Source organism: Mobula birostris, chromosome 25, assembly GCF_030028105.1.
Source record: "Mobula birostris isolate sMobBir1 chromosome 25, sMobBir1.hap1, whole genome shotgun sequence".
In the NCBI taxonomy this organism is placed as follows: domain Eukaryota; kingdom Metazoa; phylum Chordata; class Chondrichthyes; order Myliobatiformes; family Myliobatidae; genus Mobula; species Mobula birostris.
Window position 1 is genome coordinate 5794035 of NC_092394.1, and position 24715 is coordinate 5818749.

General features: G+C 41.8%; 1 protein-coding gene across 3 annotated transcripts in view; it reads left to right on the plus strand.

The window, feature by feature from the left end:
• The window catches only part of bcas3 (BCAS3 microtubule associated cell migration factor), a 975956-nt gene that overhangs the window by 510969 nt on the left and 440272 nt on the right, over positions 1 to 24715 (plus strand). For all 3 annotated transcript variants that reach the window (XM_072243678.1, XM_072243680.1, XM_072243679.1), the window contains 3 exons: positions 5799 to 5929; positions 8648 to 8813; positions 21681 to 21781. In XM_072243678.1, the coding sequence (XP_072099779.1) occupies positions 5799 to 5929; positions 8648 to 8813; positions 21681 to 21781 (398 nt within the window). The remainder of the gene's footprint in view (positions 1 to 5798; positions 5930 to 8647; positions 8814 to 21680; positions 21782 to 24715) is intronic.

The window sequence follows — 24715 nt, forward strand, 5'->3', positions numbered from 1 at the left end:
GGAGAATGTACAAACACCCTACAGACAAAACTCCTTGTCACACTCAAAGCTGCTGCGCAGGTTGACTCTGTGGTTAAGAAGGCATACGGTGTATTGGCCTTCATCAACCGAGGGATTCAGTTTAAGAGCTGAGAGGTAATGTTACAGCTATATAGGACCCTGGTCAGACCCCAGTTGGAATACTGTGCTCAATTCTGGTCGCCTCACTACAGGAAGGATGTGGAAACTATAGAAAGGGTGCAGAGTAGATTTACAAGGATGTTGCCTGGATTGGGGAGCATGCCTTATGAGAATAGGTTGAGTGAACTCGGCCTTTTCTCCTTGGACCGGCGGAGGATGAGAGCTGATCTGATAGAGGTGTATAAGATGATGAGAGGCATTGATCGTGTGGATAGTCAGAGGCTTTTTCCCAGGACTGAAATAGCTAGCATGAGAGGTCACAGTTTTAAGGTGCTTGGAAGTAGGTACAGAGGAGATGTCGGGGTAAGTTTTTTTATGCAGAGGGTGGTGAGTACATGGAATGGGCTGCCAGCGATGATGGTGGAGGCGGATATGATAGGGTCTTTTAAGAGGTATATGGAGCTTAGAAAAATAGAGGGCTATGGGTAACCTTAGGTAACTTCTAAGGTAAGTACATGTTCAGCACAGCACTGTGGGCCGAAGGGCCTGTGTTGTGCTGTAGGTTTTCTATGTTTCTATATTCATGGAAAGGGAAACACGTTCTCCTTTGAAGAAGGTGTCCCTTCCACCACAATCAATGCTGCCCTCACCGGCATCTTCTTCATTACCCACACTTCTGCCCTGTTCTCCTGCTGCCATAACAGGAATTGGGTTCTCCCTATCCTTACCTACCACCCCATGAGACTCCACATGCAGCACATCCCTGATGTCCTCCTTACAGACCACGGTGGGAATTGAACCCCAATCGGTGTTCGCTCGTGCTGTAAGGCATTGAGTTAACATGAGGGAATGGAGAAATATATACCACGTGCAGGCAGATGGGATTAGTTTAAACTACCTCAGCACTGACCATAACCACATACCTTTTCTTCTGCTCGAATGTCACCATCAGATTTCTGAATGGTCATTGAGCCCATGAACACGATTGAATTATTCCTTTTTCTTTTTGCAATATTTATTTATTTTGTAGAGTAATAAGTTTATGTCTTCGAATTGCTGTCCCAAAACAACGGATTTCATGCCATATAAAACGGTGTTAATAAACCTGATTCTGATTCTGTGTAAGTGAAGGCCCAGCAGTCCAGCAGTTAAGGATAGAAAGATAAATGGACATTGGAAATAAGGTATGCTCACTCACAAAATGCAGTAAATGACAGCTTAAATCTTAGCGTGATATATTTGTAAGCCAAGAGTATTTTGAGAAATAGAAGTCAGCAGTTATTTCAGGCAGTGTTGCAACATTGGTGCTGTGTATACATGAGCCAATTCAATTTTGCTCTTTTCATAGCATTGCCTGAGCCTAATTTCTTTGGTACAGAGCCGAGGTACGTGGAAAGCTGTCTACTCATTGAATGAAACTCATGGGCTGAATGGCCTAGCTCTGTTCCTGTGAAAACGGTTAGCAACCCTGCTTCACAGTGAACTGTGATGTTTATACAGTGTCCATAATAATACCAACAAGATGGGAGCATGTGTGCTTCCATTTCTTTGCAGTTTAGTGCTCATTAGGATGACAAATGGTGGTGCTGGAGAATAGAGTGGTTTCAATCTCGATCCCCAGTGTTCTCAGAACAGATTCAGCGTGTCCAGATGCAGATGAAATTCCAACCACTTTGGTACAACAAGGTGCCCTACTGCTGAGGAACGCTCACAGCTGGGTCAATATAACATTTTTCTAGTTACTGCTCCCGTCGTCTCTTGTGTCAATGTTAGTGTTAATTGGCACCAAATTAAGGGCAATTTTGTACTGAGCAACATCACCCGCTGAGAACTGAGTTGTGACAGCTCAAACTCCCAGCACTTTGAGCCAGCGGTGGAGGAGCTTTCATCTCATTAGTCAGGGCTGGATTTGATTCCACAACCCAGAGATGAAAAGCCAATGTTGCAACACCCATTTTTTTCTCCTCCTGCTGTTTCCTACTTAACAAAATCTTTTAAAACTATGTGAACATGTACAGTAAGAAAGCAGCTATGTGAGGACTACGTGCAGTAGTTTTGTTGAAAACTCCGAATGCAAGTTTGGAAACTCCAGTGACCTGTAGTCACAAATTTCTGACGCTGAGTCTAGATTACAGCTCCATGATTACTGGCAGTTTAATGGCTTCTGAAGGCACCGCACACAACTATCTACCTCCCACAGGCTGCATAACCCGATAAGCCTTTGATGAGCATGAGCCACAGGTTGATCCGGCTACCTGATGCTTACAAGTGATGTTGATTCAAGATTCAAGATTGTGTAATGTCATTTCCTGAATACAAGTGTAAAGGAGAATGAAATAATTGTTACTCAGCATCCATGCAGCGCAAAAAAACACACAATAAGATAAAGAACACAATAATAAAAGTGCAATAAATATAAATTTAAGACAACAGAGACTTATGGAGAAGAGGAGTTCGGTGGGTAATAAAATGGATGAGTTCACGGCGCTAGCCAGGCGTCAGAGAACATTTCGGGAGTGCAGTGTGATGTGTTGTACTGGAATGGGGCTGCACGAGGACATACCCGATCAAAACTTCTCCATGGACGGCTTCCAGACCATTCGGGCTGACCGGATGTGCACTGAGAGCAGTAAGCGTAAAGGAGTTGGGTGCTTACTGTTCTGGTTAACAACGGATGGTGCAATCCGGGTCATATTACCATCGAGGGATGTGTTTGTAGACCGGATATTGAACTTTTTGCTGTTGGACTTCGGCCATATTCCAACGAGATACAACACTGGGCGGCACGGGAGGTTGTTCTTGCCTGTGGCCATTGAACGTGCAGCTCCTCCTGTGGAGGGTCAGACACCCTGAGCCAATAGGCTGGTCCTGGACTTATTTCCATCTGGCATAGTTTGCATTTTGTTGTTTGATTGTTTGTGGTTTTTGTATTGCTATATTTACGCTCTATTCTTGGTTGGTGCGGCTGTAACGAAACCCAATTTCCCTCGGAATCAATAAAGTATATCTATCTATCTATCTATCTATGTACCTAATACATAAGATAGCCTATATGTATAATATGTGCATATGTATATATGTATGTATCTGTATATGTATACATGAAGTGATGCTAGGCACAGGAGTGCCTGTACATATGATGACTGACAGGAAATGATAAAGTGGTGGTGGAGGTTGTGGAATGGTGGGTTAGTGGGTGGAGGTGTTGATCAGCCTTACTGTTTGGTGAAGGTAGCTGTTTTTGAGTCTGGTGATCCTGCGTGAATGCTACGTAGCCTCCCTGATGGGTTGTTTTGCTCTTCATCAGTCCTGATGAAGGGTCTCAGCCTGAAACTTCAACTGGTTACTCTGTTCCATAGATGCTGCTTAAACTGCTGAGTTCCTCCAGCCTTTTGTGTGTGTTGCTTGGATTTCCAGCATCTGTGGTTTTCTCTTGTTTGTTGTTCTGCTGTTCCTCAGAGGAAGAGGACAAGAGGATCTTGCTGTTTGACCTAACTGAATGGTGGCTGAACTCCTAACCAAGGCAAAAGGCTTTGAGGAATAGACTTCATTGTGCAATTGCAACTTGTCAGCTCAACTGTCTGAGTTTTGGAGGAGAATAGATTAGGAGCAGCTGGTCTATTATGTTATAAAATCTACTTGTAGGCCAAATTAGAGATCTATTCATCCTGAAAAGTGGAAGAGTGGCATTTGCTTGTCTCAGATCCCTGATGTTAACCAACCTGGATTAAATATCAGATTTGGCTACTACATTATTTGTAGCAGTAAACCCTCCAACCTTGTTCAAATTTCCTTCAAGAGTCTGGCTTACTTATGTTGGTTTAGCCAGCCTTATTTATTGCTTAAGTTTAAATCAAACACTTCACTATCTACGTCTGGGGTTGGACTCAGTCCACTGACCGTCCTGTGGCTCAAAATGATTGTTTTTATTGTCAATGGTTAAACCTGTCATGTGCAGGTCATTTGGAACGTACTGTGATTTATGAGGTGTGGAGATCTGTTGTTGGGTGCAAGTGTGCAATTTTAACACGGAAACTACTGGCAGACTCTTGGGTTGTTTCTTTCTAAATAAAGTAACTAATGGTTTATATGGTGAGGGGAAAATTGGCAATGGTTTTGTTTCAATTACATTGGACCATTGATCCTCTTGGAATAAACTTGTTGAAGGATAGATGAACCCACAAACAGAATGTGTGTTGTAGAGTTTGTTTTGCATGTTAGAAATGGATGTTGAGGCTCTCGAGAAAATTATACCAGTTAAAATATCAGCAAAGAATAATAAAATTGGGAGAGAAAACTGGGCAGATTGAAAGAGAATTGAAGTCAATACAATAGTGAAACAGATTTATGTTGTGAGGGGAAACCAAAATCACTGTTTGTAAGTACAAGATAATCACTAATAAATCCACTAAAAATATTGGAGGAAATCCTTGCTACGCAGTGTCTGGATAAAATGTAGAACAATATGTAGTTTAGGTGAAAAAAGTAGACATGAATTTGACTGAAGAATCCCATGATGTGATGTCTGAAAATTGTAACTGTATCAGAAACATAGACCAGTGTTTGAGGAATTAGGCAGGGCAAGTAGTTCTGAGTTGCATTGCTATGTACTCATGTTATTGATAAATGTTGGTATTCGATTACTGATCAGATGGACATTTTGTGCACTAGCAGTTACCCATTAGCCAATCAGAAACCTTATATTTGAAGTAGATCGTACGTGTCTTTGAGCTACACTTGAGAAGTTGATTGATATTGATTTCCTTAGTGAAATATATTCATTTTTTAAATTTTTTCTTGTGATATTTTGCATGCTATCGATCATACATTGCTATGTAGTCTGGTGCAAAGAACTTAGTAGTGACTTTCCACGTGTACTTGGAAACAAAATATTTTCAATAGAACAAGGAAAGAACAGGAAGAGGGATGAATTGGATATTCTTTCAAAGAGTTGGCATTGTGATTCTGGGCTAAATGTTCTTCTCTTGTCCTATAAGGGTCTGGGGATGGAAGAAGTGACTTATTTTGCTGTTTTTTTGGTTGCTTGTTGTGTTCTGCCGAGCATGGTGGGCATGCTGTGTTGACACTGGAATGTGTGGTGACACTTATGGGCTGTCCCCAGCAATGCCTTAGGTTGTTTTGGTTGTTAACACAAATGGTGTATTTCACTGTATGGTTTGATGCACATGTGATAAATAATTAAATCTGAATTAACTTCCCCTACATTTCCACAGGTTTTTTGACTGAACAAACTGTCAAAGTCCATATTCATGTGTTCAAGACCTTCATAATTTATCTACTAAAAATTTCCATCAACTGCAGTTTTTAGGCTTTTTGGTGAAAATATTTGTAACCTTGAGCATTTTGAACAGGGATATTTCCAATTGTACAACAGTGAGATTTAACTGATTTGCTTACTTAAGATTAAATCACTGTTCAGTTGTCTAGCTTTGTTGAAGTGATGTCTTGTCTAAAATGAAACTTATTACCTTACTACAGAGTGTTGCCATTGATGCAAAACCACTTCAGACCTTTTTGTGACCAACTTCAACATTCTAGCATGAAAAGTTTTTATGGCTTCTCTAATCTAAAACAGTGACTGAACATGTGAGCAAGTGACCAGAAGACGGTTGAAGAGCAGAAAGGGATGATATGAAAACTTTTCTATTGTTTTACAGTAAGAGCAAGTCTAGGTCCGTTCCACAGATTTCCCCAAGCAAGGCTGTGGGTGGAGAGTTCTGTGTTGCTGCCACATTTGCTTCATCGCGTTCCTGGTTAACCACCAATACCGGCCTGAAGCGAGAGAAAGGTAAGTGCCCTGTGCATTTTTTAAGTAACTCCCCTCATTCCTCATTAAGGAAATATGATATAGAATGAGATTAAGGAGATGAACTGATTTTGAAAAGAAATGCAACTTAAAAATGTAGGTGCAACAGGCGGTGAGGAAGCAAATAGAATATTGGCAGTGATTACAAGAAGACAACATTCTTTCTGCAGATACTTTATACTTTATTGTCTCCAAACAATTGATACTAGAAAGTACAATCAGCACAGCCATATTTGATTCTGTGCTTCCCGCTCCCTGGATTACAAATATTAAATATTAAAAATAGTAAAAATTAGTAAATATTAAAAATTTAAATTATAAATCATAAATAAAAAATAGAAAAATGGAAAGTAAGGTAGTGGGTCCTGTCTGTGAGGAAGTTGAAGATCCAGCTGCAGATCTGAGTGCTAAGGCCCAGGTTCCGGAGCTTAGGAATCAATTTCTTTGGAATGATGGTATTAAAGGCAGAGCTGTAATCAATGAAAAGGAGCCTTACGTATGTCTTTATTCTCCAGATATTGGCCCATGGTGAGAATTCACCTTGTGTATTGTATCCAATTTTAGCCATCTTTTCCAAACATGAACATACAGTACATACCACAGGGGGAATGCACTGAAGATTCATCCATAGAGCTGCTGCCTCTCTGCTTCAGTGCTTCAGGTTCAGTTCTGTACCTGTGACCATTTAGGTTTTCTGGCTTCCCCAGTTTGCCCCATGTCCCCAAGGCATGTGGATTGATAGGTGAAATGGCCAATGTAACTTTTCCCTCATCTGTAAGTAAGATTCAAGATTGTTTATTGTCATTCTTCAGTACACATGTAGGAACGAAACGATTGTCACTCTGGATCCGATGCAGCATAAAAAACACAATTTAAAAAACACAATGAATATAAATACGTAGTATTAGCTTATATATACAGACTGATTGTATGTCCATAAAATAACAGTAGGTACGGGAATGTCTGTACATAAGGTGACTCTGGCAGGAAGTGATAAAGTAGTGATGGTGGGAGAGTGTGTGAGGTGGGTTAATAGGTGGAGCTGTTAATCAGCCTTGGGGCTTAGGAGAAGTAACTGTGTTTGGGTCTGGTGGTCCTGGCATGGCTGCTGTGTAGACTCTTCCCTAATGAGAATGGGAAAAACAGTCCATGAACAGGGTGGGTGGGATCCTTCATGATATTGTTGGCCTTTTTCTGGCGCTTTTCTGTAATACAGTATGTCCTGAGTGGATAGGAAAATAAAATGCAATCATTGTGGGAATAGACAGCGTAGACAGTGCTGGCTGGTGAGGTGCAGTGCTGAAAGGCCTTCTTTGGTGCTGTATAACAGCGGCCTTGTCCTTGTGGTTGCCATTCTGACACACGTGGAGAGATTGAATAAGTTAGAGTTATTCTTTAGAGTTTCAATGAATGTAAGATGATCTCCTTAAAACATGCAAAATTTGGGAGGGAATATGGGAGGAGCTATTCTGTGCCTGAGGAATCTAGAAATGTATGACTGGCCATTTTACCATTTAGGACTTAAGGAAAGCAATTTCTTCTTTCAGAGAGTGATGAACCTTAGAAAGTCTGTACTCAGGAGGGCTGTGGAAACTCAGTCATTTAAAACTGAGATAAGTAGACTTCTGGATGTTAAATCAATCAAGTGTGTGGGAATAGGCTGGAAAAGTGCTTTGAGGTAGAAGGTCAGCGGGCTTAAGGAGCAGAATGGCCGATTCAGAATCAGAATCGGGTTTATTATCACAGGCATATGTCGTGAAATGTGCTGTTTCATGGCAGAAATACAGCTCAAGACATAAAAATTACATTGTTAAAAATATAAATACATAGCGCAAAAGACAAATAACAAGGTGGTGTTCAGAGTAGTGGTAGTTCACGCTGGTTCAGGAGCCTTATGGTTGTAGGATAATAACTGTTCCTGTACCTGATGGTGTGGGATCAGAGGCTTCTGTACCTCCTGCCTGACAGTAATAGCAAGAAGAGAGTATGGCCTGGATGGTGGGGTCCTTGATGATAGATGCTACTTTCTTGTGGTAATGCTCCTTGTAAATATGGTCAGTGGTAGGGCAAACTTTGCCTATGATGGACTGGGGTGTATCCACCAAGTTTTGTAGGCTTTTCCATTCCTGGGCTTTGGTGCTTTCATACCAGGCCATTATGCAACTAGTGTTACCTACACATGATCACCCAAGTCTCGAAAGTGAGTGTTGGTTGGGGAATCAGTTGAGAGTTGAGGTGAGTGAAGTTATCCAGGTCAGTTCAGAAGCCTGATGGTTGTAGGATAATAATTGTTCCTGAACCTGATGATGTGGGACCTAAGGTTTTTGTACCTCCTTAGTAGCAAGAAGAGAGTATATCCTGGATGTGGGAGTCTTAAATGTGGATACTGCTTTCTTGTGGCAAGAATCCATGTAAATGTGCTCAATGGTTGGAAGGGCTTTGCCTGTGATTACTCAGAGTGAATAATAAAATCATCCAGTAGCTTACTTTGTATGTTGTCAACAGTACAGCCAATCTTTTAGCGCCAAACATACAGCCTAATCACTGTATGCCAATGACTGTTTTGGGACTAGAGGACAGCTGAATTCAGATGCCCATTTGGGCTGGACTTCAGCCGCAAGACTCTGATTATTTGCCACTGCTTATTGAAGTTACTGCAACATTGTTGTTAAAGTCAAAATCATTTTCTTCTGATCTTAGATCAGTCAAAGCAGTCGGTGGTGGACTCCCTCTTCATAATAAGTTGCTACGGTAACCTGGTGGAGCACACGATTGAGCCACGGCCGGTCACCACTGCGCAGAAGATCAGCGATGATACTCAGCTGGAGCTGTTGACATCTCCTCGAGCCAGCTGGTCTCTGGCCAGGTAAAAATGCTGAGACATATCTCCGGATTGTGACACTTCTGTGGGAGTTCCTCTAGAGGTAGTTGGGTCAGGGATGGCAGTGGGGTACAGCTGGTAAAGCTGCTACTTCGCAGTTCCAGCGAACCAGGTTCAATCCCGACCCCTGGGGTTGTTTGTGTGGAGTTTGCATGTTCTCTCTGTCAGCATGTGGGCTTTCTCCAGTTTTCTTCCTCATCCCAAAGCCGTGGTGCTGATAGATTAATATAGATAAGTGTAAAGTGGTCTGGTATCTGATAGAAAGAGTAAGGATGCCAGTTATGCTTTGAAAAATAGGTGTTCATGCAAAGTCAAGGCAAGGTACAGATTCACAGATCATTACATGAGCATCACAGTTTAAGAAGATTTATTCTCATATATTTTCAATTCTCCTACCCTCTACTCTCTCATTACCCCTTACAAATTACTGACAAAGAACTGGCTTCACTTCCAGAAGAAGAGTGCTGGACAGCAGGGACAATATGTTAAAATTCTCATGGTAGCTTAGTGACAGTGTTACTAGAATGTTAAATGAAAAGTTTTGATTAAATATGAGCAGCAATCTCCCCACAGTTACTTAAATAATCTGGAATAAAATGTTCTTGTCAATTATGGTGACCAGAAAACTGTTACATTAATGTATTAAAAAATTTATAATCTTTCAGAGAAAAAACTCCAATTTTTAACTGGTCCAGTTACCAGTTCCACTGAGATGCAGCACAGAGCGTCATAGGAAGTCATTCCTGCCTGTGTCCATCAAACTTTACAACTCCTCCCTTGGAGGGTCAGACACCCTGAGCCAATAGGCTGGTCCTGGACTTATTTCCTGGCATAATTTACATATTACTATTTAACTATTTATGGTTTTATTACTATTTAATTATTTATGGTGCAACTGTAACGAAAACCAATTTCCCCCGGGATCAATAAAGTATGACTATGACTATGACTATTACACACAGTCAGTGGCCACTTTATCAGATACCTCTTGTACCCAATAAACTGTTTGCTGAGTGTATGTTCATGATCTTCAGCTGCTGTAGTCCATCCACTTCAAGGTTTGACATGTTATGCATTCAGAGTTGCTCTTCTGCCCACCACTGTTGTAACGTGTGGTTATTCGAGTTACTGTCGCCTTCCTGGTAGCTTGAACCAGTCTGGCTATTCTCCCCTGACCTTTCTCATTAACAAGGAATTTTCGCCCACAGAACTGCCATTCACTGGATGTTTTTATTTTTCCCTGTAAACTCCAGACACTATTGTGCTAAAATTCTGAAGAGATCAGCAGTTCCTGAGGTAGTCAAACCCTCCCATCTGGCACCAACAATCATTCCATGGTCAAAGTCACTTAGATCACATTTCTTCCCCATTCTGATGTTTGGCCTGAGCAACAACTGAAGCTGTTCTCCATGTCTGTATGTTTTTATGTACAGGTATTGAGTGCTGCCACATGATTGGTTGATTAGATATTTGCATTAACGAGCAGGTGTACAAGTGTACCTAAGAAAGTGGGCACTAAATATATGTTTTCAAAGCTATAGTAACCACCTAACAAGTTACTCAGCTCAAGGCACTTACGGAAAACATTTCGGCCTACTGATTACAAAATGACAGAGGTGCCAGGCAAAGGGGGAAGGATATTTGCAAGGATAAAACTATACTGAGAGGTTCTGTTAGCAAAATTTAACAGAATAGATGTTTTATTTTACAGAAGGGAAAAGGTTAAAGAGTGACATGATGATGGCTTTTAAAATTAAGCATAGGTTTGGTATAGTAGCTGATTCCATTTATGGAGAACAACGCATACAAAACACTGGAGGAACTCAGCAGGTCGGGCAGCAACGAACAGAGTAACGAACAGTTGACGTTTCAGGCCAAGACCTTTCATAATTTACGGGGGACTTCTGGAGGACATAAATATAAATTAGTCACACAAAGGAGAATAGTCAATTAAAAGTACGAGTTCAAGAGAATTTTTGTTCCCCAGTGAATGATGAGAATGTAAGATTGGCTATCACAATAAGGCAAATAGCTTAGATACCTTTAAATAGAATTAGGTAGGTATAAGATTAAAGGTATTTTTTTAAATGATCTGAAGGTTGGGTTAGATGACTTTTGTGGAGGCTGCTCATGTAGAACGTAACTTGATTGGTAAAACAAATCAGTTGGTAAAGGGGTTAAGGAGAATTGGGAGAAGTCAGGAGAATGGAGTTAAAAATATCAGATATGATTGAATGGTAGAGGAAGACTTGATAGGCCAAGTGGTCTAGTTCTGCTCCTATATTTTGTGGTCTTATAAATGCCAGCATGGAGTGGTGGAGCTAAATGGCCGTTGTCACGGCCATACATCCTAAGTGATTGTCAGGAGTGGTGCTGACGCTAACATTGAACTCTCACCTTCTGTAGCAAGAGGCCTGCATCTCATCAGTGAGCAGGAGAGGGATCTCTGGCAAAGGGAAGCTTCCACAGGTGGAACCAAGGGAATAAGTTGCACAAGCTGATCATAGAAACATAGAAAACCTACAGCACAATACAGGCCCTTCAGCCCATAGTGCTGTGCCGAACATGTACTTGCTTTAGAAATTACCTAGGGTTACCCATAGCCCTCTAATTTTCTAAGCTCCATGTACCTGTCCAAGAGTCTCTTAAAAGACCCTATTGTATCCACAAATGCAATTGTTAATCGCGACTATACGCATGGGAAATTAAAGTATCACACATCAAAGTTGCTGGTGAACGCAGGAGGCCAGGCAGCATCTCTAGGAATAGGTACAGTTGACGTTTCGGGCCGAGACCCTTCATCAGGACTAACTGAAAGAAGAGCTAGTAAGAGATTTGAAAGTATGTTAGTATTGAAGTCAGCGAGTTCAGCTTCACACAAAGAGTAACCAGTGGACTCTTGGTCGACTGGTGGAGAAAAATATTAATTACCAAACTGGGTAAAAGCTTGAAGATTTTCTCAGTATGACCAAAGGTAAAACAAACAGCCTTTTAAACTCAGGACTGAAGTTTTAAGATCACACTATTCTTGTATTTTCAAGATCAGAATCAGGTTTATTACCAGTGAAACATGCTGTGAAATCTGTTGTTTTGCAGCATCAGTACAGTACAATATGTAAAATAAACTGTAAATTACAATAAGAACCATATTTTAAAAGCAATGACTAAATAGTGCAGGAGTAGTGAGGTGGTATTTAAGGGTTCATTGTGTGCTCAGAAATCTGATGGTGAAGAGAAGGAAGCTGTTCCAGAACGATTGAATGTGTATCTTCAGGCTCCTGTATGTCCTCCCAGATGGTGGCAATAAGAAGAAGACGTGTCTTCTGTTCTGCGCAAAATGTGGCAAAGACTATCTACGTTACTTTGTATGAAGTGATGAAGAGAAGCTTCTGATTGTTTGTCTTCTTTCCATTCTCCTTTTCTGCAGAAAATGCAGCAAAGACTGTCTATGTTACTTTGTCCTGGGTGGTGAACATATTTATTATAATATCTTTGACGGACAGAGTTCATGTGGATGCAGAACAGATCTGCCATCTCCAAAGGGATCCTACCACCAAATATATCTTTACTTTCTTCCCTCTCTCTGCTTTCCACAGGGAACGTTCCCTCCATGTTTCCCTTGTCCATTCATCCCTCCCCACTGATCTCCATCCCAGCACTTATCCCTGCAAGCAGCCAAAGTGCTACACCAGCCCGTTGACCTCCTCCCTCACCTCCATTCAGGGCCCCAAATAGTCCTTCCAGGTAAGGCAACACTTCATCTACGAATCTGCCGGCGTCATCTATTTTGTCTGGTGCTCCTGGTGCGGCCTCCTGTACATTGGAGAAACCCATTGTAAATTGGGGGAGCCACTTCATTTTCAATTTAGAGCAGTTCTATTCTATCCCTCAAAAGCGGAACTTCCCAATGACAAAACATTTTAATTCCGACTCCCATTCCTGTTCTGACATGTCATTCCATGGCCTCCTCTTGTGCCACAATGTAGCCCACCCTTGGGGTGGAGGAGCAACACCTTATATTCTGTCTGGGCATAAATATTGATTTCTCCTTCCACTCCTCTCTTCTTCTCTTCCCCACTTTGGCCTCTTATCTCTTCTCACCTGCCTATCACCTCCCCCTGGTGCCCCCCACTTCCCTTTCTCTTATGGTCCACTCTCCTCTTCTATCAGATTTCTTCCTCTCCAGCCTTTCCTACCCACCTGGCCTTACTTATCACCTTGTAGCTATCCTCCTTCCCCACCCCCCCCCCACCTTTTTATCCTGGCATCTTCCCCTTTATTTCCAGTTCCTGAAGAAGGGCTGACTATTTATTCATTTCCACAGATGCTGCCTGACCTGCTGAGTTCCCCCAGCATTTTGCGTGTGTGTGTTGTACACACTCTGTCTGTTTAATTGTGTTCCTCCTTTGAGACATTAAGAACTTTTTGCGCACCATTCACCATTTTGAGAGTGAGAAGAGGGAGCGATGCCGTGTAAGCTGAGGATTGAATGAATTGCAGAAAGATATGAAAACCGCCTTGGAACCAGAGGAATGGTTAATTATAATATTTGCTACAGACAACGGAAACCATGATTAGTAAATAAGCTTGTAATCCAGTGTTTGACCATCAGAGCCCTACTAGATAAACAAAACTGTGATGCAACGAAGCTTCCACTTTCTGCTAATGAAAATTTGAAAGTGTTTTAATAAGATGAGTCCTTTGAATCTCATTGACAGTCATATTCATCTTGTGATCATTATATCCTAGCTATGCAATTACTGAGCTACAGTCACCTGGGATCTCGTATAATTTAGTAGCAAGACATTCACTGTGAAACAAATCTCATTAGGAACGGTACTATCTTCTTGAGTTTGTCCTTGTTTAGTAGCTCCTATAAGCTGGATCTAGACAAACGATGGGATTTGCCCACAGCTATTTCCATTCATGTCCTCAGGTATTTGTCCCAGCTGTTGTAGACACCTGCTGGATGCAGTTCATAAAATATTGAATGTGTATCTTTAAGACATCAGGCACCTTCTGCTGTTTTCAAAATAATCACTTTTTTATATGAAGGCAGAGAAGGAACAGGAGGATACATGTCAATTGTGGGGGTATGGTAGCACATTTGATCTCCAGTGTCCTGGTGTGTCAGTATTTGCCCCTCAACCAGTGTTACTATGACAAAGTAGCCGGCCCTTATCACATTGTTCTTTGTGTGAGCTTGTTGTGTTCCGACAGAGTCCATGTTTCTTCAGTTTATCAATCACCAAACTTCAGATACACACACAGTGTATTGGGTACACCTGTATACCTGCTTGTTAGTGCAAATATCTAGCAGCTCAGTGCTTAAAGGCATGCAGACATGGCCAGGAGATTTAGTTGTTGTTCAGACCAAACATCAGAATGGGGAAGAAATGTGATCTAAGTGACTTCGACCATGGAATGATTGTTGGCGGCGGATGGGGGGATTTGAGTGCTCAGAAACTGCTGATCTCATGAGATTTTCATGCACAAGAGTCGCTATATTTTACAGAGAATGGTGCGAAAAACTAAAAAACATCCAGTGAGCGGCAGTTCTGTGGAGAAAAATGCTTTATTAATGAGAGAGATCAGAGGAGAATGGCCAGAATGGTTCAAGCTGACAGGAAGGCTACAGTAACTCATATAAACACACGTTATGACAGTGGTGTGCAGAAGAGCATCTCTGAATGCTCTTGAAGTGGATGGATTACGGCAGCAGAAGACCACGCCAGCTTCCACTCCTGTCCATAATAAAGTGGCCACTGAGTGTATTTGATTGGTTGTAGCATACTTTGGGACATCTGAAATTGTGAAAAATATTATATAAGTGGATGTTCTGTCTTCCTTCCTTTCCTTCCTTGTTACTTGTTTACTGGGTGAGGATTATGAGTGGGAACCTAGGGTGATTTCTCTTCTTGCCAACACGAGACCAATTCTAACTGGAATTTCTAGACTGAGTCTACATGAGATCTGCAAATTGAGCTCAGATCATAAGATATACGAAGGGTGATTGATAAGTTTGTGGCCTAAGGTAGAAGGAGTCAATTTTAGAAAACCTTGCACAGTTATTTTTCAACACAGTCCCCTCCTACATTTACACACTTAGTCCAGCGGTCGTGGAGCATATGGATCCCTTCTTTGTAGAAGTCGGCGTCTTAGACCTCCAGAAAGTGGTCCACAGCAGAGGTGATTGATAAGTTCGTGGCCTAGGGTAGAAGGAGATGAGTTATTAACTTAAAACTTTCTACATAATCACTGAAAGAGTTGAATTGCACGTGCATGTAACGAGAGCTGTATAACTCATCTCCTTCTACCTTAGGCCACAAAATTATCAATCACTCCTGCTGTGGACCACTTTCTGGAGGTCCAAGACGCCGACTTCTACAAAAGTTTGTACAAAGAAAGGATCCGTAGGCTGGACTAAGTGTGTAAATGTAGGAGGGGACGATGTTGAAAAATAAATGTGCTAGGTTTTCTAAAATTGACTTCTACCTTAGGCCATGAACTTATCAATCACCCCTCACATGTGGGGCCTTGATAGACTTTAACGATTTGACCTCAGACTGCCATTTATTGTAAAATTCAACTTCAAAAGTGCCTATTCGGTTCACCTCAGGGAATTTGAACTCTGGATGTGTTCCCTTTATCCCACTATGGGAAAATATTTAATATCCAATCTCCCTTAAGGATAATTAAGCATGATAAAGCAATGATAGGGAATACAACAAACCCTCAAGGGAGAATTAATCTTCAAAGCATTTCATTCTGATCATCAGTCATAGAATGCTTGAGCTAGCCATTATGGAGAAGGTTCCAAGAGATCTTGACCTCCTTAAAAGATGTCTTTTCACTGAGTGAAAGCAGCTTGTGATCTTTGGGTTCAATCATCTCAGCCACAGAGCGCTGCTGGAGAAGTTTTTCAGGATAAGTTCCTAAGCAGAGCCATTGACATCTTGCCATCCATGTCAGACATGAGGATGTTGTCTGGTGTTGGAGTGTGTCCCCTTCCATTCATAATACGAAGCAGTCGAGCCCATGTTTGTTACAAGACTGGACAGAACAATAAACCTCTAGTAATATGGCTACTATGGCTACTAGTTATTCAGTAGTGATTGCATCAGCTCCTGGCTACAAGCTATAGTTCCACTGTGTGATGGAAATCCTTTGATCTTTTATTGAAAAGGTCAAAGGAGTAAAGGTAATCGCTGCAGTCCACCATCACTGCAGAATGTGTGTGTGCCCAGGGAAAAGAAGTGGGCAGGAGAACTGTTGTGGATGATACCCACCCTGCAAACTGCCATTTCCAAATGCTCCTTTCTGGAAAGTGCTATAGAGCTATTAAAACAAAACCTTCATGCCACCTTAAAAGTTTCTTCCCCCAGGCAGTTTATCTGATCAACCATTCTAGTTAGCCCCCCCCCACCTCCCTCTATCTATTACCTCAGTCACTGCACTGTACTGTAAACACTTTAAACCACTTTTTATAAAGCTGTTTACATTGTTAATATAGGCTGGTATTTATGTACATTTAATTCCATATCGTACTTCTTGCTTTATTTTCATATAATCCCTTATTCTTAGAATTGTTGAATGGTGTTGTGTGACATGCCAACATTCCACAGCAAATTCTTAATACATGGAAATGTACTAAATAAAGTTGATTCTTGATCCTTGATACTTGAAAATCTCCAAAGTAAAGGGTGTACACTAACCCTCTCTCCTGTCAACCACATGTCAGATTCCCCTCTGCCACTCCTGAGAACAAAGGAATAAGTATAAGCCACCTCCCATTTCTGGGGAGAAGACAGACATGGATGTTAAATTCCACCAATATATCGGATTGTACCAGCAGAATCTGTGGCCACGTGAATGTTTGAAGATCAAAGTCTCACACTGCCATTAAGCTCATGGTCCATTGGGCAGCAGTGATCCCTGCTCTTTGCCTACTTCAGAGTTTTGCACTGTGTACAACAGGCACATCAAAGCAGTAGAGACTGTAACATCCTCAAAATAGTTTTAAAAATAGACAGAGGTTAGTGTTATTTGTCACATGTACATCAAAAGGTACAGTGAAGTGCGCCATTTGTATCAACGACCAACACAGTACAGGGATGTACGGGAGGTAGCCCGCAACTATTGCCATGCTTCCAGTGCAAGCATAACATGCCCACAACTTAGTAACCCTAACCAATATGTCTTTGGAATGTGGAAGGAAGCTGGAGCACCAGGAGGAAACCCACGTAGTCATGGGGGAACATACTGACTCTTTGCTGACACCAGCAGGAATTGAACTCAGATCACTGGCACTGTAAAACTTTATGATAACGGCTACACTGTCACGTTGTTGTAGGTTGACATCTTCAGTACCGAGGTTTTAATTGCAGCTCTTGTATGAGGTTCCCAAATACTTCTACTATACTCTGAATTTCTATTTGACGAGAGATTATCGTCTGAATGTCATACTTGTCGATACCTTCAAAGCCTCCTTTTAATAAATAACATTCCAGTTTACTCAAGGCAATTGCTGGTCCATGAACCCTCAAAATCGCAACACAGCATTTAGGAGAGCTCTGAGAACCCAGCAAAACCGCAGCAGAAGCATACCCTGTGCCATCTGTCTCATTGAAAGCTTCCTGTTCCATTTATTTATATTTTTTATTTAGAGATACTGCACGGAACAGGGCCGTCCAAACTACTGAGTCATATTGCCCATTGCAGGGCAATTTAAGCCTAGACTAATCACAGGACAATTTACAATGACCAATTAACCTACTAGCTGGTACATCTTTGGACTGTGGGAGGAAACCAGAGCATTCGGAGGAAGCCCATATGCGCACATGGGAACAAACGAGCGAATGTACGAAGTTGCTTACAGAGGACACCGGAATTGAACTCTGAACTGTGAGACTCCGAGCTGTAGTAGTGTGGCACCTGTAGCAGAGTCTGTACGCTGCGCACTGGACAAAACAACCACACCAAAACCCACAAGTCATCTTAAAACAAAGCAAGTACTCAAAAAGGAGACACCTGGATTGATGAAATGGTTGGTGCTCCTTTCAGAACTGCCCTTTCAGGATGGCCTATTTTCAATCAATCACTTTATTACTCAGCGAGGGAAGAACCAGAGAGCAAGGTTTGGGAAGGGAATGGTGCACCTATCTTTACACTGATTAACCGTTTATTTTATTTAGAGATACAGTGCAGAATAGACCCTTCCGTCCCAACTAGTTACATCAACCAGCAACCACCTGTTTAACCCAAGCCTAACCACATGATAATTTACAACAGTGGACCCCAACCACCGGGCTGCAAAGCATATGCGACCTGGCCGCGAGGAAAAGATATGATTTGGCAATATGAAACGATATGAGTCAGCTGCACCTTTCCTCATTCCCTGTAACGCACTGTTGAACTTGAAATAACCTACCAAATCATACCAAATAACACATAAAACCTAAAATAACACTAACATATAGTAAAAGCAGGAATGATATGATAAATACACAGCCTATATAAAGTAGAAATAATGTATGTACAGTGTAGTTTCACTTAACAGAATCAGGAAGATTAAGCCAAAACCGATTTGTAGAAAAAAATCGGCGCGTACATGTATGTGCACGTCATGTATGCACACGTCACGCATGCGCGCACAGGTGCCCGCACAAGGCTTTATGGTCATGGTAGTCTTTCTTGGGGTAAACACAAGTGTCCTGTATTTGACTACTACTTTTGTCCCTTATTTGGGAGTGAAAAAGTTGGCAACCCCACATGAACACCACCCACCGCCCCCCCCCCCCCCCCCCCCCCCGCTGGCCGGTCCGCAAGAATATTGTCAATATTAAACTGGTCCGCGGTGCAAAAAAGGTTGGGGACCCCTGATTTACAATGACCAATTAACCTACCCACTGGTATGTCATTGAAATGTGGGAGGAAACCAGAGCACCTGGAGGAAACTCACACATTTCATGAGGGGGGACGTACAAATTCCTTACAGACAGCGTCAGAATTGAACTCCAAACTCCGATGCCCTGAGCTGTCATAGCTAACCACGACACTACCATGGCACCATCTAAAAGTAATTTCTGTACAGAAACTACTTTTTCATGTTTTCTTTGAAGGTTTATTTCATGGGAAATTTTTAGAAACAAAGCTAATTGGGCACCCTTCCTCTCTTCCAGTAACCCCTCTCAATACTGCACAAGTGGTAGTTATAATCATCAGTACTTTACCTAAGTTGGTTACTGCTTTTGCCAAGGGGAATTTACTGCTTCTGTGATTTATTCATTCCATACACCACCATGACTTCTGTTTTTTCTTTAAGTTATTTTCACGTGATTTTGTTACAATTAAAAGATGTAATGGGTCCTGAAGTTCGTAAGTTCATTTGTCACAGACCAGTTGTTTCAAGTTATGTACTTTAGACAAGGCCAGCAATGAAAACTTCTGTAATGAGAACATTTAAAAAAGCAACCAAAATTACCAAGGCCCAGAGCTGGAGACTGGATAATTCAAATACCACACATGAAGATTTTATAAAGGTTGCTTTTAAAAGAGAAAGATAAATATTGTCAAATATTATTTTGATTTTTTTCCTCCAAATTAAATCTTTTTTAAAAATTGCTTTAATCATGGTTAGTTTTTCACTTCCGTTCCAAGTAATTGCTAGATGGTAATTGAATGGAAAGGACAGTCTTTAAATTTTCACAGCAATTTCTGCAGTCTCAGTTTGTCCTAAAGCACTTTGCAACCAGTGGTGTTGTACAGAAGAAAGATAAGATGGAGCATTATCTTCTCAAAGTACTGCACCCCATCACATCTGCCTTTAAAAGTATAATCTAGTATATTTGTCATCTCAGTACCATCGGCAGTGGTGATCATGAGGCTACTGGATCATTGAAAAAACCAATCTAGCTTACCATTGCCTTTAGAGAAGGAAATCTGTCGTCCTTCCTTGGTCAGGCCTGCGGGTGACCTCAAATGCACTGAGGTGACTCATGCTATCCTCTGAAACTGTCCAGCGAGCCACCCAGTTCAGGATGCTGTTCGTGCCGGATAACAAGTTCCGACCTTGCCAAAATTGTGCACATCCTCTGAACAAATTTTTTTTTTAGTTTTGAAGCAAGTAAGGCAAAAGGGAATTGATCACATTTGGCTTCTCCTTCCCGCCTGGATCAGTAAATGTTAAAGGAGGAAGAGTGACTTAGTCCTCCAAAATACATTTGTGGTCATGAAAGATGTAATTATGCTTTGAATGTATCACCACTGACTTTTTCTACAATACTTCTCTTTCATACAGAAGCAATTCTGTACTCATTGGTACTAGGCCCTAATGTTATAAAATTGCTGTCAATACACAGATCCCTCACAACACAAGTTGATAGGGTGGTTAGGAAGGCTCATTAGTTGGGGAATTAAGTTCAAGAGGTAATGTTCGAAGTTCAAAGTAAATTTATTAACAAAGTATATAGATATAAAACACCATATACAACCCTGAAATTCATTTTCTTGCAGGCACTCAGTAAATCTAAGAACCGTAATAGAATCAAGGAAAGACTGCAACCAACAGGGCGGACAAACAACCAATGTGCAAAAGACAACAAACTGTTCAAATACCAAAAAAAAAGCAATAAATATCGAGAATATGAGATGAAGTGTTCTTGAAAGTGAGTCCCTAGGTTGTGGGAACGGTTCAGGGATGGGACAAGTGAAGTTATCACGACTGGTTCAAGACCCTGAAGGTTGAGCAAGCCAGGGCTTTTCCCTTTGGAACGAAAGAAGATGAGACATGACTTGGTGGAGGTGTACAAGATGATGAGAGGCATGGATTGAGTGGATAGCCAGATAATTTTTCCTAGGACAGAGCTGGCTAATATGAGGGGGCATAATTTTAAGGTGATTGGAGGAAAGTATAGCAGGGATGTCAGAGGTACTGTTTTTACACAGAGAGTAGGGGTGCCTGGAACAATTTACCAGGGCTGGTGGTGGAGCAGATACATTAAGGACATACAGAGACTTTCACATGGATGAATGAAAAATGGAGGGCTATGTGGAAGGGATTGGTTGAAATGATTTTAGAGTGGTTAAAGGGTTAGCACAACATCATGGGTATATCATACTATACTACTCGATGTTCTAAATAACCATGCTAACTGGATGCTTCACAAACTGAAGAGGCAGTAGATTGAAAACTTGAAGTATCTATGTTGTGCATCACCAAAATATGAGAAAACACATAGCCAGTGTAGTAATAAGCAAAAAATAAATTGGTCATGTAGATTTAATACTGTAGGAGATCAGACACTTCTTGTGATTCCACAGTGTTTGGCAACTGAAAGCTGAGTGACATTTGCAAACAGCATGGAGACAAACTGAAAGAGTGGGAGAGGAAACTATGTTAGTGAATTTGGTAAGATTCATCAAGACTAAAATTAAACTTTGAATATCCTCAAAATCGGCAGGAGGTTATTTGAAAGGTCTCTGAGGTTTAAGACAATAAGACTATAAGATATTGGAGCAGAATTAGGTCATTCAGCTGTTCGTCTGCTTTGCAATTCTATCATAGCTGATTTATTATCCCCTTCAACCCCATTCTGCTGCCTTCTTCCAATAACCTTTGACACCCTTACTAATCAAGAACCTATCAAGCCCCACTGTAAATTTATCTCATGCCTTGGCCTTCGCAGCTGTCTGTGACAATGAATTCCACAGATTCATCACCCTCTATAAGTTTCTTTAATAATGATAATACATATCCGTCTCAAAGTTGACAACTTTGTTGTGGAGTTTCCTCCTGTTCTCTGTGTGCAATTGTTCTTCCCGACTGTGTTTTTATTCTCCTCTGCTGTGCAGGACTCCGCAGTGGAATGAACTTCAGCCACCCTTCAATGCAAACCATCCCTTGCTGCTCAGTGCTGATGCTGTCCAACATTATCAAAACCAGCTGGTTACAAGTAAGTTGTATTCCCTTACTTATCATTTTCACAGTGCAACCCTGCAATATACTGAAAGCAGTGTTAGTGACTTCTGTTCAGCAGAGCCTCATTCCTTGGGATGATGTGTGGACCCCAGTGACAGCATTATTGTGCTGCTTCCACACTCAGGTTTCCCCTGCATAAGACTCATAGCTTGTGATTGGCATCATTTTTATTACCTTGCTTATTTCCCCCTTTTTATATATTAAAATATTTGAATACTTTGATACAGTAAAGTTTTTTGATTCACAGCTTTACTGTATCAAAGTAAAGGGATATAAAATTTGGGGTAGCACACACAAAATGCTGGAGGAACACAGCAGGTCAGGCAGCATCTATTTATTACTTATTTAAGCCCATTACTCTTACGGGGGCATAGGCCGCCAACAGCAGCAAGCCAGCAGTCTTTCAAGTTGTCCCAGGTGTAGGCATCTTCTTGCTGTCAGCTTCAAGGTTATGTGCTCTTTCACTGATCTTTATTGGCCCTGAAGCATCCACACAGACTTGTGGCCTTCACCAGACAACTTTATACATCTTCTAGGTGAAGATCCTACCTCTCCCAAGGATCAGGTATTTGGATCTTCTGTTGTCATTTCTGTAGCTCTAGGTTTTATGGGTTAGGGCTGTGAGTCTTATGCCCAACTCTCCTGCTATCACAGCCGGGCTTGAGACCATCCATGGCAAAGTTAGGCATCATCTGTGGAGAGGAATAAAGAGTCAATGATTCAGGCTGGGACTCTTCATCAGAGCTCAGTCCAAAACTTCGACTCTTTATCCTTCTCCATAGATGCTGCCTGACCCGCTGAGTTCCTCCAGCATTTTGTCTATGTTACTCTCAATTTCCAGCATCTGCGGAATCTCCTGTGTTTATGTGTTTTAAAGTTGGAGCAGGGTAATTTATAGGTGAAATGAGTAAGCTCATTTGGACATGAAAAGATGAGGCGACACTTCACCTGTGAGTTGGTTGGGGTTATATACTGTGTCCGGTGCTCCTGGTGTGGCCTCCTGTACATCGGTGAGACCCAACGTAGATTGGGTGACAGGTTCACTGAGCACCTATTCTTCCGCAGGAAGAAGCAGGATCTCCCAGTGGCCACCAATTTTAATTCCTCTTCCCATTCCCGTTCCGCTATATCAATCCATGGTCTCCTCTACTGTTGTGATGAAGCCATACTCAGGTCGGAGGAACAAAACCTTATATTCCATCTGGGTAGCTTCCAACCTGATGGCATGAATATTGATTTCTTGAACTTCTAGTAATGGCCTTGACCCCCGCCCCCACCACCACCACCTGCTTCACCATTCTCCAACCCCTTTTCCCTCTCTCACCTTATCTCCATGCCTGCCATCACCTCTCTCTGGTGCTGCTCCCTTCTTCCATAGACTTCTGTCCTCTCCTATTCGATTCCCCCTTCTCCAGCCCTGCATCTCTTTCACCAATTGACTTACCAGCTCTTTACTTCACCTCTCGCCTTCCTGGTTTCACCTATCACCTCGTGTTTCTCCCTCCCTTCCCCCCACCATTAAAATCTACTCGGATTTTTTTTTAGTGCTACTGAAGGGCCTCGGCCCGAAATGTTGACTGTACTCTTTTCCATAGATGCTACCTGGCCTGCTGAGTTCCTCCAGCATTTTGTGTGTGTTGTTTGGGCATGAAACATGATACCCTCAAAACAAAATGTCTGTGGCCTTTGGTTCAGCTGAAACTTAAGACCTGAGATTGGTAGATTTTAGTTAAGTATGGGAATTGGGATGAATGCCTTTTTCTCAGCTTTAATTACATCAGCTTTGTCATAAGCACAAGAGATTCTCCAACTGCTGGACATCAGTAACACGCACAAAATGCTGGAGGAACTTTTCAAGTTAGGCAGCATCTACCAGGAGGAATGAACAGTTAAGGTTTCAAGCTGAGACCCTTCATCTGAACTGGAAAAGAAATGGGAAGAAGCCAGGAGAGGTAGATGTAGTGTATATGGATTTCAGCAAGGTATTTAACAAGGTAAGGCTTATTGGGAAAGTAAAGAGGCATGGGATCCAAGGGGACATTGCTTTGTGGATCCAGAACTGGCTTGCCCACAGAAGGCAAACAGTAGCTTTAGACAGGTCATATTCTGCGTGGAGGTCAGTCACCAGCGATATGCCTTAGGGATCTGTTCTGGGACCCCTACTCTTCATGATTTCTATAAATGACCCGGATGAAAAATTGGAGGGATGGGTTAGTAAATTTACTGATGACACAAAGGATAGTGTGGAGGATAGTCAGAGGTTACAGTGGGACATTGATAGGATGCAAAATGGGCTGAGAAGTGGCAGATGGAGTTCAACCCAGATAAGTGGAGGTGGTTCATTTTGGTAGGTTAAATGTGATGGCAGAATATAGTATTAATGGTAAGACTTGGCAGTGTGGAGGATCAGAGGGATCTTGCGGTCCAAGTCCATAGGACACTCAAAGCTGCTGCACAGGTTGACTCTGTGGTTAAGAAAGCATACGGTGCATTGGCCTTCATCAATCGTGGCATTGAGTTTAAGAGCCAAGAGGTAATATTGCATCTATATAGCACACTGGTCAGACCCCACTTGGAGTACTGTGCTCAGTTCTGGTTGCCTCACTATAGGAAGGATGTGGAAACCATAGAAAGGGTGTAGAGGAGACTTACAAGGTTGTTGCCTGGATTGGGGAGCATGCCTTATGAGAATAGGTTGCGTGAACTCGGCCTTTTCTCCTTGGATCAACAGAGGATGAGAGGTGGCCTGACAGAGGTGTAAAAGATGATGAGAGGCATTGATCATGTGGATAGTCAGAGGCTTTTTCCCAAGGCTGAAATGGCTAGCACAAGAGAGCACAGTTTTAAGGTGCTTGGAAGTAGGTACAGAGGTGATGTCAGGGGTAAGTTTTTACGCAGACAGTGGTGA